The sequence below is a fragment of the Hemiscyllium ocellatum genome, chromosome 10, assembly GCF_020745735.1.
Source record: "Hemiscyllium ocellatum isolate sHemOce1 chromosome 10, sHemOce1.pat.X.cur, whole genome shotgun sequence".
Classification (NCBI taxonomy): Eukaryota; Metazoa; Chordata; class Chondrichthyes; order Orectolobiformes; family Hemiscylliidae; genus Hemiscyllium; species Hemiscyllium ocellatum.
In genome coordinates, this window is record NC_083410.1 from 40,021,538 (window position 1) to 40,038,621 (window position 17,084).

At 42.9% G+C, this 17,084-nt stretch overlaps 1 protein-coding gene across 1 annotated transcript in view; it reads left to right on the plus strand.

Annotated features, from left to right (window-relative positions):
- Window positions 1–17,084, plus strand: part of utp25 (UTP25 small subunit processor component) — a 34,181-nt gene that overhangs the window by 641 nt on the left and 16,456 nt on the right. Inside the window, exons 2-6 of the mRNA XM_060830878.1 lie at window positions 3,715–3,754; window positions 5,066–5,327; window positions 5,643–5,858; window positions 6,233–6,318; window positions 6,941–7,351. Of these exons, the coding sequence (XP_060686861.1) occupies window positions 3,715–3,754; window positions 5,066–5,327; window positions 5,643–5,858; window positions 6,233–6,318; window positions 6,941–7,351 (1,015 nt within the window). The remainder of the gene's footprint in view (window positions 1–3,714; window positions 3,755–5,065; window positions 5,328–5,642; window positions 5,859–6,232; window positions 6,319–6,940; window positions 7,352–17,084) is intronic.

A 17,084-nucleotide genomic window follows, 5' to 3' on the forward strand; every position in this document is an offset into this window, starting at 1 on the left:
GGTGAAGTGCTGAAAATGTGTTGCTGGAAAAGCGCAGCAGGTCAGGCAGCATCCAAGGAACAGGAGATTCGATGTTTCGGGCATAAGCCCTTCTTCAGGAATGTCTTACGCCCGAAACGTCGATTCTCCTGCTCCTTGGATGCTGCCTGACCTGCTGCGCATTTCTCTGCTAACCTCTGATCTCCAGCATCTGCAGACCTCACTTTCTCCCCGGAGGGTAAAGTCTCAATGTGGGATCACATATCTAAGAACATGAGTTCAACACAAAAAAAAAGCTTAGGATTAAACAATTCAGCCCCTCAAGCTTGTTCCATTATTTAAATCATGGCTGATCTCATCTCGGCCTCAACTGCATTTTCCTGCCTGTTCCCCATAACTCTTTAACCTGTTACTAATTCAGAAGCTGTACTATCACCTCCTTTACATTTATTCAGTGTCTTGGTGTCCATTAATTCCATGGATTCTTGACCCTTTGAGAGAAGTAATTCCCTCTTCTTCTGTTTTAAATCTGCTATTGGCAAGAGGCTTTTGCCTTTCAGAGGCTAGTGAATTAGATTACTTACAGTATGGAAACAGGCCCTTCGGCCCAACAAGTCCACACCGACCCGCTGAAGCGCAACCCACCCAGACCCATTCTCCTACACCTAACACTACGGGCAGTTTAGCACAGCCAATTCACCCAACCTGCACATTTTTGGACTGTGGGAGGAAACCAGAGCACCCAGAGGAAACCCACGCAGACGCGGGGAGAATGTGCAAACTCCTCACAGTCAGTCGCCTGAGGCGGGAATTGAACCCGGGTCACTAGTGCTGTGAGGCAACAGTGCTAACCGGGCCGCCCACAAAAGAATCTTTGTAATTCTTTATCATACAAGGATGTACGGGTAAAATCACTATTGTTCCAGAGAGCCATGAAATCTGAGGGTCACCACGCCTCAGGCAAGGTTGAGAAAGTGGGACCTTCATAGTAACCTCAGCTGGTGTGAAAATTGAACCTGCGCTGTTGAGTCAAAGAGACGTATAGCACAGAAAAAGACCCTTTGGTCAAACTTGTCTCTACCAACCAGATATCTCAACCTAATCTAGTTCTGTTTGCCAGCACTTGGCCCATATCCCTCTAAACTCTTCCTCTTCATGTACCCACCCAGATGCCTTTTACATGTTGTAATTGTACCAGCCTCCACCACTTCCTCTGGCAGCTCATTCCATACACATATCACCCTTTGCATGTAAAAGGAGCCCCTTCGATCCCTTTTAAATTTTGCCCCTATCACCCTAAACCTATGCCCTCTAGTTCTGGACTCCCCCACCTCAGGGAAAGGACTTTGTCTATTTACCCCATTAAGTCACATTTTTTCACGAACCAGCTGTGATGTTAAGTATGTTCAAGGCTGAGATAGATTTCCAATCAGTGGAGGAATTGAGGATGGGATAGGGAAATTGCAGAAAAGTGGAGTTGAGGGTTATCAAATTGGTCATAGTCTCATTGGATGGTGGAGCAAACTTGATGGCCCGAATTGTCTGCGTCTGCTCTGATATCATATGGTGTTATTGTTTGTTCTGAAATTCTTTGTCTGCTTTCATAACTATCAATACCTATAGTCTCTTTACATCCGCTTCACATCTTACTTTTATACCTATCATTGTGTCATCAACAAATTTGGCAACCTTGCCTTCCATTCCTTCAAATAGGTCATCTATGAAAATTGTAAGCAATTGAAGTTCCAGTACTCATTCCTGTGACACACTATTACATCTCATCAACCTGAGTAAGATCAATCAATGCCGACTGTCTGCTTCTAATCCACTAATCTGTCCATGCCAATATACTACACGATATACCATGAGCTTTTATTTTCAACAATAACACATGATTTGACAACTTCTGAAATGTATTCTAAAATCAAAATGGGTAAATCTGGATGAGCTGAGCTGGAAGGTTCATTTTCAGACGTTTCGTCGCCATACTAGGTAACATCTTCCGTGAGCCCTTGGACGAAGCACTGCTGTTGTTTCCTGCTTTCTATTTATATGTTTGAGTTTCCTTGGTTTGGTGATGTCATTTCCTATGGTGATGTGTTCCCCCACCCAAAGAGGGTGGTAAACGAGGTCCAAGTCAATGTGTTTGTTGATGGAGTGCAGGTCGGACTGCCATACTTCTAGGAATCCTCGTACTTGTCTCTGTTTGACTTGTCGTAGGATGAGTTTGTGGGCTACCATGGTGCTAAGGGGTCTGAGTAGTCTTCAGTCATTTCCAAGATGTCTTTGATGTGGGGGAGAGTGGCTTCGGTTTCTGGACGTGTTTTGTCAGCTTGTTTGGGTTTGTTGCTGAAAAATCGGGAACTTCAAGCTAGCGTCTACAGGAAAACAACACAGAGTCATAGAGATGTACAGCATGGAAACAGACCCTTCGGTCCAACCTGTCCATGCCGACCAGATATCCCAACCCAATCTAGTCCCCCCCCCCACTGTCAGCACCTGGCCCATATCCCTCCAAACCCTTTCTATTCATATATCCATCTAAATGCCTCTTAAATGTTGCAATTGTACCAGCCTCCACCACATCCTCTGGCAGGTCATTCCATACACATACTACCATCTGCATGAAAAAGTTGCACTTTAGGTCTCATTTATATCTTTCCCCTCTCACCCTAAACCTATGCCCTCTAGTTCTGGACTCCCCAACCCCAGGGAAAAGACTTTGCCTATTTATCCTATCCATGTCCCTCATAATTTTGGAAACCTCTACAACGTCACCCCTCAGCCTCCGACGCTCCAGGGAAAACAGCCCCAGCCTGTTCAGCCTCTCCCTGTAGCTCAGATCCGGACCAAATATTGAACTACAAAGCAATCATTGCAACATCCACAAATGAAGCTGCATCAGAACATTATTTCAACGAGCCAACTCACAGTAGCACAGAGGCACTACGCAGAGCGAAGGAAAATCGCCTATACAGTGTATTCAAAAAGAATGGGTACCCAATGAACACCGTCGGCCGATTTCTCAGCAACGAACCCAAACAAGCACCAGCAATGCTTTGTCTGGAGGCTCACTGAAGATGTTACCTTGTATGGTCTGAAAATGAACCTTGCAGCTCAGCGAGCAAACCTACATCCAGAACCTTAACCTGAGCGAAAATCTTCTCAAAACTTGCTAATGCAGTAAATCTGCCAATATCTCTTTTATCTGCAACACACATTTCTTCTTCAACGAACTGCAATATTTAGATTGAAAATTAATATCTTGAAATTGAGAGTGCCCTTTTAGCATGCCTTTTAACAACAAATTCTAACATTTTCCCTATGGCATATGTTAAACCAATTGGCCTGTAGTTTTTTGCTTATTGACTTCTCTCTTTGACTAAAGGAGATACATTTGCAATTTTCCAACCTGCCACAATTCAAGGTTGTTTTGATAGGCAATATGTTGATTATAAATTTTCTATCTCACTTGGGAGTTCTTTTAAGAGCCTAGCATGAAGATGTTTGTCAGTTTCTAGTTCCAACAATTTACTCAGTAGTACTTTTGAGGTGATTGTAATTTTCCTGAGTTTCTCACTGCCTTTTATTTCTTGATTTATAGTTGCTTCTGAGATGTTACTTGTATCCGTTATAAGGAAAATTGCAAAATACCTATTCATTTCATCTGCCAAGTCTTTATTTTTCATTAAACTATCTTGCAATTCTGTGTAACGCTTAGGTATTGTTTTGCAGGATTTTGGAAAAAGCAGCGCCAGCTCAGATTGTTGATCTGGTGAGTTTTGAATACTATATTTGTGGATTCTTTGTAGTATCTGGAGGTAACTCTGAAAGACAGAACACTTCCTGTGCTAGTTAAAATTAATTAAATATTGAACAGCTAGAAATGAACATCTCTAGAAATGTCTGGATAAAGCACATAATCTTTGATACACTGAGAGTGCAAGTTGTTTGGTGTGACTGTTTTAACAAACAAACAATGATGTAAAGCACTGATATTTATTTTAATGGTTTATTACATTTAAGGCTAGAAAAAACTAAGACATTTTCACAGAAATAATTTAAGTAAACAGTACACCAAGACAAAGACAACTGGTGTCAGACCAGGTTACCAAAAATGATCAGAGTGCAACCAAAGGAGGTGGAGAGTATGTGAAAGAATTCCAGAGCATGGGAACATTGATAGTTCAAGAAACAGCTAGTGTCAGTAGAGTGAAGAGAGTGGGAGAATGTCCAGAAATGCCGGAAGCAGACGTCATGGGGAGAAGTTTGGGATTGGAGGCACTCCGTGCTAAGAAAGAGTAAAACCATCTGGGAATTGAACACTGGAATGAAAATTGAGATGGTGAGACAATTGGAATCACCCTATGCTTGCAAAGATAGGGAAGATAATAGGTAAGGAGGAGTTAGTGTGGAATAGGATCTATAGCCAATAGACTTTTTAGATGGGTAAAAGATGTATGCATTGCGGAGGTAATTGAAATAGTGGAGTTTGGAAGTGAGAATGATGTCGAGGTTTTGCCAGTAGTTGGGCTAAAGTAATTGGCCGAAAACATCTTTACGATGGAGAGTATGAGAGTCAGAAACTCAGTGAATTTTTGAATAAGATGCCAAAAATGTAAATAGTTAGCTTCAGTCTAAGACAGTGGCTCATGACGTTAGTGCAGTTATCTTTTAAAGTGTCTGAAGATCATGGTGACTGCAGATATTCTTTCTTTTTTTGTTCATTCACAGGGTGAGGGCATTACTGGCTAGACCATCATTTATTGAACATCCCTAATTGTCGAGAGGGCAGTTAAGAGTCACCCACATTGCTGTGGATCAAGAGTCACATGTAGTTCAGATCAGGCAAGGATGGCAGTTTCCTTCCCTAAAAGAACATTTGTGAACTAGATGCGTCTTTTCTGACAATGGGCAATGCTTTTGTTAAAATTTAATTCAAATTCAACCATCTGCCATGGTGCAATTCAGACCAGGGTCCCAGAACATCACCTGGGTCTCTGCATTAACAGTAAAGTGGTAATACCATTTAGACTATTGCTTCCCTTCACCATTCTCACAATTATTTTTATCCGAACAATTTCAGGCAGACAGCTCTGAGCAGTCTGATTCAGGGAGCGATGTAGAGTCTGGTATAGAACGGATGACTGCCTACCAACATCTGTGTTCCACCTTAAAAACTGCTGCAGAGGATTTAGACTCTGATTCTGATAGTGACAGTGAAAGCGAATTTGAAGAGGTGGTGAAGGAGATGACTCAAGATGATGATGATGAGGAGGAGGAGGAGGAGGAGGCGGAAGAGAATGATGATAATGAAATTGGTGACAAAAATGACCAAGAAGAAAGAGGTATTTCCCTAGTTATTTCTTTTTTTTTTGTTTTTTTTTAAACTAGTTGTGGAATGTGGGCTACACTGGCTGGGCCAGAATTTATTGCCCGTCCCTTAGAAAGGTAGTGGTGAGCTGTTTTCTTGGACTTCTGCAGTCATATGTTGCATATTAAATAACTGGATGGGAAAGCTCAATCTTACAGAAATAGCAAATCCATTTTTTATTTGTTAGATCAAGATACATTAAAAAAATTATATTCTGATATTGAAAAAAACTGTCATCATCATGACTGTTTTTCAATTTTCATCCTTGGTTGTTGCTCATTGTTAACAGATGCATTCAATAAAGCTGAAACGACAAGCTCTACTACAGGGGAAGAATTTGCCAAGAATGAGGTGGCACACAGTAATGAAATTGAAAACGACAATGACCTCGAAACTGATTTCACTGATGTGAAAAACGAAGCTAAATTCTGTTTAGAAAATAATTTAATTGGAGATGAAAGTCAAGGTGAAAGTGAAGAAGTTGCTTATGTAAACAGTTTTGAAGGTAGGAATTTCCTGATTTCCATTTATTTTGCAATACACCCCCTTGGTTGAGTTCCATAGTCTGCCACTTGTAAACTTTGAGATAGTTATATTCTACAATGTTAATTAATGTGAATTGAGTGGGTCAATAAACATAAGATGACTGCGATGCATACATTGTAGCTTAGGTACTCAATATGAATTATAGTTTTTGTTTCCATTTTCAGAAATTCATAATTTTTCTTTAAAACAATAGAACAGCCCAGCTGCCTTTGGACTAGCTGAATTCCAGTGTAATGACCAGATATCTCGGGGCTTTCCTGAAATATGGAAGTTTAGTTATTGAACATTGTCATTCTCTAAGCTTGCATAACACAACTTTGTTTTTTCATTCAGACCCATTTAAGCAACATATGGACACAGAGCTAGAGGAAGATGATGTGAAAACTATAACAAAGATTCATAGTACAACACAGTCCAAGGTAATTGTCAACTAATTATTTAGCCTTTGAATTTTGATGAAGTTGAATTGCTTTAGTTTTCAGAATTTCAGTTTTCTAGAGCATGATTTATGATTAGTGTTTAAGGGTCAATTGGCTAAGGACATTTGATATATTCTCATTGAGGAAAGTAGGTTAGTATAAATACTACACTTGTGCAGAGTTAATGTTAAGGAGGTCATTATGCTCCAGCTCTTGACTGGCAAAACCCATCCGTAGCTATTGGTGGTGCTCTTTTACTATTCAGTGCCCATTATTTGCTGCAAAAATATATTTAGATTGTTTTGAAGATTTGGTCAAATCTTAGTTCTGAGCAATTGGGATTACAGACAGTTTGACATCCTTTGACATTAACAGAAGCTTAATACTAGTTTTGCACAAATAAATTACTGGTGTTCACTGATCATGTAATTTTTTTCAAAATATAAAATGCAAGTTTATGTCAGTATTTGATGGTTAAGTATTTTTTAATGTACTTGAATTGCAGGCTTTAAGTAGGCTCTGTACAAAATTATTTAATAATTTGATGTTTTGATAATTAAAAGGCACAGTATTTCAAAAGGCTTTTTCCCAGCCAATATCTTTTTTTTTGTCTTTCTACAAGTGGACTACCCTTGGGCAGTTAGTATGGTCCAGTCGCTTACCGAAATCTTCTCTTATTAAAGAGTTGTCAGATGACAGTTCAAAAAATCTCCATCTCCATAAACCCCTGGAAACAACATGGCCTACGGTCAATGCTCAATTCCATTCAACAGAGGATCAACTGCATCAACAAGAATTTTTCGTGCCACTTCAACAAGGACTCTTCCAAATAATGAATAATTACAGAGACATATATTATCCAGAAAGGACTGCTATTGGAAATGGAGAGCAAATTCGCCGTGTCTATTGTTTACATGTGATGAATCATGTGTTGAAAGCAAATTCACAGGTGCTAAGCAATAATGCAAAGTACCAAGAACAAAAGGCAGAAATTGATGATGGCCTAAGGGATCAGGGACTTACAAGACCTAAGGTAATGATGTTCTTAATGTGTGTATAAAAAGTGCTAGTAACACCACATGGGGGTCATTTTCACACAATTCTGTCAATAGATAAAACATTGGTATGTAATTTGAAACATTTCTAAAGAGAGAAATTGATGAACTAGTTTTCATGGTATAACATCACAGGTGACTAATAATATGTGGCACTTACAGCAAGGCTGCCTTTCTGTCACGACGCATGACCCCGCCCCCACACCGAGCAACGTCACTACGTCTAACCCCGCCCCTACGTCGATCTCTGTCCCTGCCCCTAACCCCGCCGCCACCCCCAGCTCCAGTCCCACACCAGGTCCTAGCTCCCAGCCATGCCGGATCTTCACCATCCCTCCAGACCTCCCCCTCTCTGAGGATGAAAGATCAGTCCTCAGCAGAGGCCTCACCTTCATTCCCCTACGCCCTCGGATCAATGAGTTCAACACGCGGCGAGATATTGAACAATTCTTCCGCCGCCTTCGCCTCCGTGCCTACTTTCACAACCAAGACTCCCGCCCACCCTCTGACGACCCCTTCTCCCGCCTCCAACACACCCCATCCACCTGGACACCCTGTGCTGGCCTATTACCCGCCCTCGATCTATTTATAGCCAACTGCCGCCGCGACATTAACCGACTCAACCTGTCCACCCCTCTCACCCACTCCAACCTCTCACCCTCAGAACGTGCAGCCCTCCACTCCCACCGCTCCAATCCCAACCTCACCATCAAACCGGCAGACAAGGGAGGCGCGGTAGTAGTTTGGCGCACCGACCTTTATACCGCTGAGGCCAAACGCCAGCTCGCGGACGCCTCCTCTTATCGCCCCCTTGACCACGACCCCACCTCCCACCACCAAACCATCATCTCCCAGACCATCCATAACCTCATCACCTCAGGGAATCTCCCATCCACCGCCTCCAACCTCATAGTCCCACAACCCCGCACCGCCCGTTTCTACCTCCTGCCCAAAATCCACAAACCTGACTGCCCCGGCCGTCCCATTGTCTCAGCTTGCTCCTGCCCCACCGAACTCATCTCCGCGTACCTCGACACGGTTCTGTCCCCTTTAGTCCAAGAACTCCCCACCTACGTTCGGGACACCACCCACGCCCTCCACCTCCTCCAGGATTTTCGCTTCCCCGGTCCCCAACGCCTTATTTTCACGATGGGCATCCAGTCCCTGTACACCTCCATCCCCCATCACGAAGGACTCAAAGCCCTCCGCTTCTTCCTTTCCCGCTGCACCAACCAGTACCCTTCCACTGACACCCTCCTTCGACTGACTGAACTGGTCCTCACCCTGAATAACTTCTCTTTTCAATCCTCCCACTTCCTCCAAACTAAAGGAGTTGCCATGGGCCCCAGCTATGCCTGTCTCTTCGTAGGATATGTGGAACAGTCCATCTTCCGCAACTACACTGGCACCACCCCCCACCTTTTCCTCTGCTACATCGATGACTGTATCGGCGCTGCCTCGTGCTCCCACGAGGAGGTTGAACTGTTCATCAACTTTACTAACACCTTCCATCCCGACCTCAAATTCACCTGGACTGTCTCAGACTCCTCCCTCCCCTTCCTAGACCTTTCCATTTCTATCTCGAGCGACAGACTCGGACATCTACTATAAACCGACTGACTCCCACAGCTACCCGGACTACACCTCCTCCCACCCTGCCCCCTGTAAAAACTCCATCCCATATTCCCAATTCCTTCGTCTCCGCCTCATCTGCTCCCAGGAGGACCAGTTCCAACACCGCACAGCCCAGATGGCCTCCTTCTTCAAGGACCGCAGATTCCCCCCAGACGTGATCGACGATGCCCTCCACCGCATCTCCTCCACTTCCCGCTCCTCCGCCCTTGAGCCCCGCTCCTCCAACCGCCACCAAGACAGAACCCCACTGGTTCTCACCTACCACCCCACCAACCTCCGTATACAACGTATCATCTGCCGTCATTTCCGCCACCTCCAAACGGACCCCACCACCAGGGATATATTTCCCTCCCCTCCCCTATCAGCGTTCCGCAAAGACCACTCCCTTCGTGACTCCCTCATCAGGTCCACACCCCCCACCAACCCAACCTCCACTCCCGGCACCTTCCCCTGCAACCGCAGGAAATGTAAAACTTGCACCCACACCTCCTCCCTCACTTTCCTCCAAGGCCCCAAGGGATCCTTCCATATCCGCCACAAGTTCACCTGTACCTCCACACACATCATCTATTGCATCTGCTGCACCCGATGTGGCCTCCTCTATATTGGGGAGACGGGCCACTTACTTGCGGAACGCTTCAGAGAACACCTCTGGGAAGCCCGGACCAACCAACCCAACCACCCCGTGGCTCAACACTTTAACTCTCCCTCCCACTCCACCGAGGACATGCAGGTCCTTGGACTCCTCCACCGGCAGAACATAACAACACGACGGCTGGAGGAGGAGCGCCTCATCTTCCGCCTGGGAACCCTCCAACCACAAGGAATGAACTCCGATTTCTCCAGTTTCCTCATTCCCCCCCCCACCTTGTCTCAGTCAGTTCCCTCAACTCAGCACCACCCTCCTAACCTGCAATATTCTTCCTGACCTCTCCGCCCCCAAGTCCCTCCTCCCTACCTTTTATCTTAGCCTGCCTGGCACTCTCTCCTCATTTCTGATGAAGGTCTTATGCCCGAAACGTCGAATTTCCTGTTCCTTGGATGCTGCCTGACCTGCTGTGCTTTAACCAGCAACACATTTTCAGCTGTGATCTCCAGCATCTGCAGACCTCATTTTTTATCTTTCTGATCTGGAGGCCAATGACCTACATTAACTGCAATCTGATTAGTAATGGAAATGTATGTAGAAACATTTAGCATGCTAGGTGCCTGTGTTCAAAGATGGTAATTATGAAGGAAGAATTAGTGGTAAAATTATTAAAAATATTCAGCAAAAGTGCATTTATGAAAAGAACTAAAACTCAATGATAAACGTAACTATTGCATTAGATTAAAATTACTAGGGGAATAAAAATTCAAAGGAAATTACTCTTAAGGTTGTACTGGAATAATTAATTAAAATGAAAATTGATAAGTTCCTGGGACTTGATGGTCTACATACAGAATATTAAAGGAAGGGCTGTAGATGTCATTAATAATCATTTTCCAGAATGTTGTAGATACTGGAATGGTTTCTGCAGATTGGAAGCTAGCATATGTGACCCCACCTTTTTAAGGAGGGAATAAGAGAGAAAACAGAACTACAGACTTGTCAGCTTACATAGATTCTAGTATTTTCCTTAAAAACTATTATAAAGGAGAGGATAAATGAACACTTGAATAATAATGATGATTGGACATAGCATGGATTTGCGAATAAGGACTCATGGGCAAACTTGAAGTATTTTAAGGAGATTCCTAGCAAAATTGAAGGGGAGACAATAGCTATAATAAACTTGAATTTCCAGAGGGTATTGGTAAGGTTGCCTACAGGGAATTGTTAGCAAGATTGAAACACGTGGGACGGAAAGTATTGTACTGGTATGGATTAAGGATTTGTTAACAGACAGAAAACAAGAGTGGGAATAAATGGGTTATTCTCACTTTAACAGGCTGTAGGATACCACAGGGATTACTACTCGGGTACCAGCCATTCAAAGTATATGCCACTGTTTTGGATGTGGGAACTAAATTTAATATTTCCAAACTTGTGAATGAATCAAAGCTAAGGAGGATTTTGGTTTGGGAGGAAATTGTAAAGTTACTTTAGGAGATCTTGGACAGGCTTGATGAGTGGACAAGAACAGGACAGGTGGAATATAATATGGAGAAAAGGTATGGTAGGTTGAAAGGAGGAACCAAAGTGCAGAGTGTCTTGTTACGTGGTAAGAAATTGTGAAGTGTAGATGTACAAGGAGACTGTGGTGTCCCTGTCAATAAATCACTGAAGGCTACATGTAGGTTACAGAAAACTATTAGGCCAAGGAAATGTTAGCTTTCATTGTAGGGTGATTTGAGCAACAGATAGTGAAGACTTGCTTCATTTCTGCAGAAGCCTGGTTACACTGCAGCTAGGGTAATGCGTGCAATTTTAGTCTCGTTTTCTCGGGAAGAGAAGTGCAGCAAATGTTCACCAGACTTCTTGTCAAGGGAGTGGGACTGTATTGTCAAAAGAGATTGGGCTAACTGTTTCAAAGAATGAAAGGTGATTTCATAAAACCTAATACCAAATACTAAATAGGAATAGACAGGGTAGATAAAGATAAGATGCTTTCCTAGTTAAGGAGTCTTTATGTAAGGATGCAATTTAAAATAAGGGAGTGCCACTTAGGACTGAAATAAGGAAAAATTATTTTAGTTGTGGCATTCTGAGACTTGAGAATTTTCTGCCCAAGAGGACCGTGGAAGCACAGTTTTTGACTGTGTTTAAGGTAGAGTTTGATAGATTTCTGATTACCAATGGCGTCAAGAGTTATGGAATAATGTGGGCCAAAGCACTGAAGTGTTTGGTCAGCTATGTTAACCACCACTTGAAGGACCACAAAGATGACAGCGGCCAAGAATGTACTATGGGTGGGACTTCAATATTTTAATAACAAAACAGATAGGAGTGTACATCAAACAAGCTAAATGGACACGAGCTCCTGCCTCCACATCGAGGATGTCCTCTATCATGTGTGGCACAACCACCATGTTGAATAGAATAGATTATTAATAGATATAACAACTCAAGACATCCCTGAGATGCTGTAGGCCGTCAGCAGCAATTTGTTGTGCCCCTTGACCTGCACATTCCTACACTACGCCACCAAGCCACAGGAACAATGATTCACTGAAGAGTACAGGAAGGCTTTCCAGGAATAGCACTCAGTACATCTAAAAATGAGGTGCCAACCTGGTGAAGATACAGTGCAGGACTAGTTTGCCAACCAGTGGATTAGATCTAAGCCCTGCAACATCTTGTCTTGAATAATGATATACATTTGAACAATGTACGAGAGGAGGAGGTTCCATAAGTATTCCCATCCTCAATGATGGGAGACACTTGCAAATTAGTTCAAATTACAAGGCTGAAGCACTGGCAAATATACTGAGTCAGAGTTGCCAGATGGGTAATCCATCTCAGTCTCCACCTGAGGTCTGCAGCATTTCAAGTGCCAGTCTTCAACAAGTAAGATTCATTCCACATGATTTAAGAAATACCTGAAGGCAGTGTATACTGAAAAGCTTATAAATTTTCACAAAGTTCCTCTATAGTATTGAACATTTATAGTCTAGAACTAGCCATAGCCATAGTTGAGCTGTTCCAATGCAGATGTAACATTGACATCTTCCCAGTAATATGGAAATTTGTCCAGGTATTTCCTGTCCATAGCAAGTTGGATAACCCCAGCCTGTCTAGTTACCATCCCATCAGTCTTCTCTCAATCATTAGCAATTCGCTGGAGTTTCAACAATACTCGAAGCTCAACATCATCCTGGACAAAGTAGCTCACTTTATTGGTACCCAATCTAATACATGCAATGTTGACTCTCTCCACCATCAATGCAGAGTTGTAGCAGTGTCATCTACAGTATGCACTCATGGCATCTTCCAAATCCACAGCCATTAGCAACTAGAAAGGCAGCATAGTCTATACAAGGAAAGCCATTCCTGCAAGTTTCCCACAAAACTACACACTATTCTAACTTGTCTAAAGGGAAAATTGGTCCTTGATTTCCTGAAATCACCTTACAATTTTTTTCTCCTGATCGAGACCCTGCATAATTATCAGAAAGTAGAGGAAAAGAAAATTACTGATGTAATCTTTTCTCGATCCAAATAAATATCCATATGTTAGTGTTCCTTCATCACGTTTTTCACCTGATCAGAAACTGGTTAGGGCAAAAGAAGAGGTAGACAGGAGAAAATCAATCCACGTTTTTTTAAAGGTTTCTTTTTTCAGTGTTGGAGCAGATTTACTTGGTTTCTTGGAACAGTTTTTATAAGTTTTGCATTATTTTTGGAACTTTAAAACAAAAGTCAGAGAAACAATACTTTGAACAGAGGAACGGAAGGGAGAGGGCAAGAGTCAGAGGCTTAGGAGAGTGACCATGTGGTAAGGTCAGAGACTCTGCTCTAGACATCAACAAGCAAACATTAAGCAGTGCATTTTTACAGCTCACTAACCATGAAATTGCACAAGTTTCCTGGAGATTAGTCAAAAAAAAACAAAGTGCAGTTTCACAACTGACCTTAGGAGACCTAATATCAGAATTGCAAACTGCAGCTGGAAGAGATCAGTGGTGATTTTAGACTTTGATCAGAGTTTGATTTTGAGACTTGTAATCTTAATACTTTTTGGAAAATCTATAATAGTGAGTAGGGTGAGTTTTTTTTTTGTTTTACTTGATTGAATTTTAATATAAAAGATAAGTTATCCTAGAGCAGTAAGACTGTGCTAACGCTGAGTTTTAGAGTTTTAATTTTTGTTCTTAAGTATTTTCTGGGTCTGTAGATTGTTAAAGGGGCAGAGGATGCTTTTAGTAGAGTGATGTGCTCTTTCAGTTGGATATGGGAGATTCGAGAGCATTTCAGCGTTCCTGCAGGAAGTATTTGGTTGCAAATCCAATTGGAGCACAAGTTGAGGCAATGAGGAGTTCGCAAAAGCAGGGGGTAAAATGGATGACCGTTTTAGGAGAACGAAAAAACTGGCTGTTTTAGTCACGCAGATGGGTTACCGCTAGGAAAGGAAGGAGAGGTAGACAGGTAGTGCAGGAGCCTGTTATGGTTGTCTCCCATCTCAAACAAGTATACTGTTTTGCATACTGTGGGGCAATGGCTTCTCAGGAATATAGCACTGGCAACCAGGTTTCTGGCACCATGATTGGCTTTACTGTAATGAAGGGTATATCTGGTTCCAAGTGATTTGATTGTGATAGGGGTCTCTCTAATCAACGGCTGTCAGAAAAACATCAGAATGGCATGTTGCATCCCTCGTTCCAGCATCAAGAATGTCTCTGAGCAGGTACAGAATACTCTGAAAGGGGAGAGTAACCAGCAGAAAGTCATTGTTCAAGGATTGTGTAAAGATTTGTAGCTCGGGTGCCATTGTCGTGGTTGTCGGTATGAATGTGTTGGCAATTCTGGGAAGTTGATTTGCAGATGTTTTGTCCCCTGTCTAGGTGACATCATCAGTGCTTTGGAGCTTCTGGAATTTATTTGGTTCTGTTTCTGCTGCTTTCTGTTGCCAGTTCAGGTTGTTGGTTGTAGTGGCTGGTTTATTGGGTCTAGGTTTATGTGCTTGTCGATGGAGTCCATGGTTGAGTGACCTGCTTCTAGAAATTCTCTGGCTGTCCAATGTTTAGCTTGTCCTATGATTTTTGTGTTCCAATTGAATTTGTGGTCCTTGTCATCGATGTGTATGGCAAAGACTGCACAAAACACTCTCTATAGGGCAAACAAGCACACAACCAGCAATCCACATCCACGAACATCAATTAGCCACTAAATGTCACAATCAGCTGTCCCTCGTGGCCGTACACACAGATGACGACCACAAATTTGACTGGTACAACATAATGATAATAGAACCAGCTAAACATAGGACAACCAAAGAATTTCTGGAAGCATGACACTCAGTCATGGACTCCATCAACAAGCACATTGACCTAGATCCAATAGACCGGTCACTACAATGAACAACCGGAAGCAGCAGAAACAGAACCAGAACCAAATAAATTCCAGAAGAGATGGTACAGCAGCGCTTCACAGGAGGTTTCAAAGCACTGAAGATCTTACCTAGGTGGGACAAGACATCTGCAAATCAACTTGCCAGCTCGGCGAACAGACCCAGAAAGTCATTGTATATGTTGGTACCAACAACATAGGTAGATAAGGGATAAGGTTCTGCAAAGAATATATCGGAATTTAGGCAGAAGGTGAAAACTTAGCACCTTGAGGGCCTTGTTGATCTTTTAGGGGCCCTATTATCTCCTTTGTTACACTTGTCCTTAATGTATTTGTAGAATCACTTTGATTCTCCTCAATCTTATTTGCCAAAGCTATCTCATGACCCCTTTCACCTCTTGCTTTCCCTCAAGTATACTTCTACTGCTGTTATGCTCCTCTAGGGATTCACTCGATCCCAGCTCTCTATTCCTTACATGTGCCTCATTTTACTTGACCAGAGCCTCAAGATTTCAAGTCATCCAGCATTCCCTACACTTATCAGGCCTGCCCTTCACATGAACAGGAACATACTGTCTCTGAATTCTAGTTATCTCATTTTTAAAGGCCTCCCACTTTCCAATTGTCCATTTACCTGCGATAAGCCTCTTCCAACAATGTTTGAAAGTCTTGCCTAATAACTGTCAAAATTGGCCTTACTCCAATTTAGAACTTCAACTTTTAGGTCCTGTCTATCCTTTTCCTTAACTATTTTAAAACTAATAGAATTATAATCACTGGTCCCAAAGTGCTCTCCCACTCAGTCACTTGCCCTGCCTTATTTCCCAAGAGAAAGTCAAGTTTTGCTCCATCTCTAGTTGATACATCCACATGCATAATAAGAAATTTTTCTTGTACATACTTAACAAATTCCTCTCTATTCGAGCCCTTAACATTATGGCAGTCCCAGTCTATGTTTGGAAAGTTAAATTTAGATTAGATTCCCTACAGTGTGGTGATAGGCCCTTCGGCCCAACCAGTCCACACTGACCCTCTGAAGAGGAATCCACCCAGATCCATTTCCCTCTGACTAATGCACCTAACACTATGCGCAATTTAGCATGGCCAGTTCACCTGACCTGCACATTTTTGGACTGTGGGAGGAAACCGGAGCACCCTGAGGAAACCCACGCAGACATGGAGAATGTGCAAACAGGCAGACAGTCGCCCGAGGCTGGAATCTAACCTGGGATCCTGGTGCTGTGAGGCTGCAGTGCTAACCACTAAGCCACCATGCAGCCCACATCTTTCCCAAGAAATTCTCTTGGAAAATTCCCTTACCATTACAACCCTATCTGAGATCTCATTAAAATTTTGCTTTTCAATTTCCTGGGGTCCTATAGAACAATCCCAAAGTTTGGTAGAAGATTTGTAGCTCGGGTGCTCATTGTTGTGGTTCTGTTCGCCGAGCTGGAAATTTGTGTTGCAAATGTTTCGTCCCCTGTCTAGGTGACATCCTCAGTGTTTGGGAGCTTCCTGTGAAGCGCTTGTGTGATGTTTCCTCCAGCATTTATAGTAGTTTGTCTCTGCCGCTTCCAGTTGTCAGTTCCAGCTGTCCGCTGCAGTGGCCGGTATATTGGGTCCAGGTCGATGTGTTTGTTGATAGAATCTGTGGATGAGTGCCATGCCTCTAGGAATTCCCTGGCTGTTCTCTGTTTGGCTTGCGCTTTTAATAGTAATGTTGTCCCAGTCGAATACTAAGGATAGCTGGTCGTGTTATTGCGTGGCTAGTTGGTGGCTGTGAGTTGGACTGAAGGGTCTGTTTCCGTGCTGCATGACTGTAGTTCACTAAATCCTATTAGTGTTTGTATTGTCCTGCATTTTGGGCAGAGTTTAATAACTCCTGAGATGAACCAGTTTGCTAATTAGAGAACCAGTGGGCACCTCAGTGGCTGTTTCAGGCTCCTCCAACCTGGTTTAATGTCAGTTGGATACTTTAACTGTTGACAATTGAGTCCTTGACATCTTCAGGCAAATGTCCCACCTGCGAGAATGACAGCCAATCTGAATTTGACAGTTGGTGTTATTGCTGAAAATGTGTTGCTGGT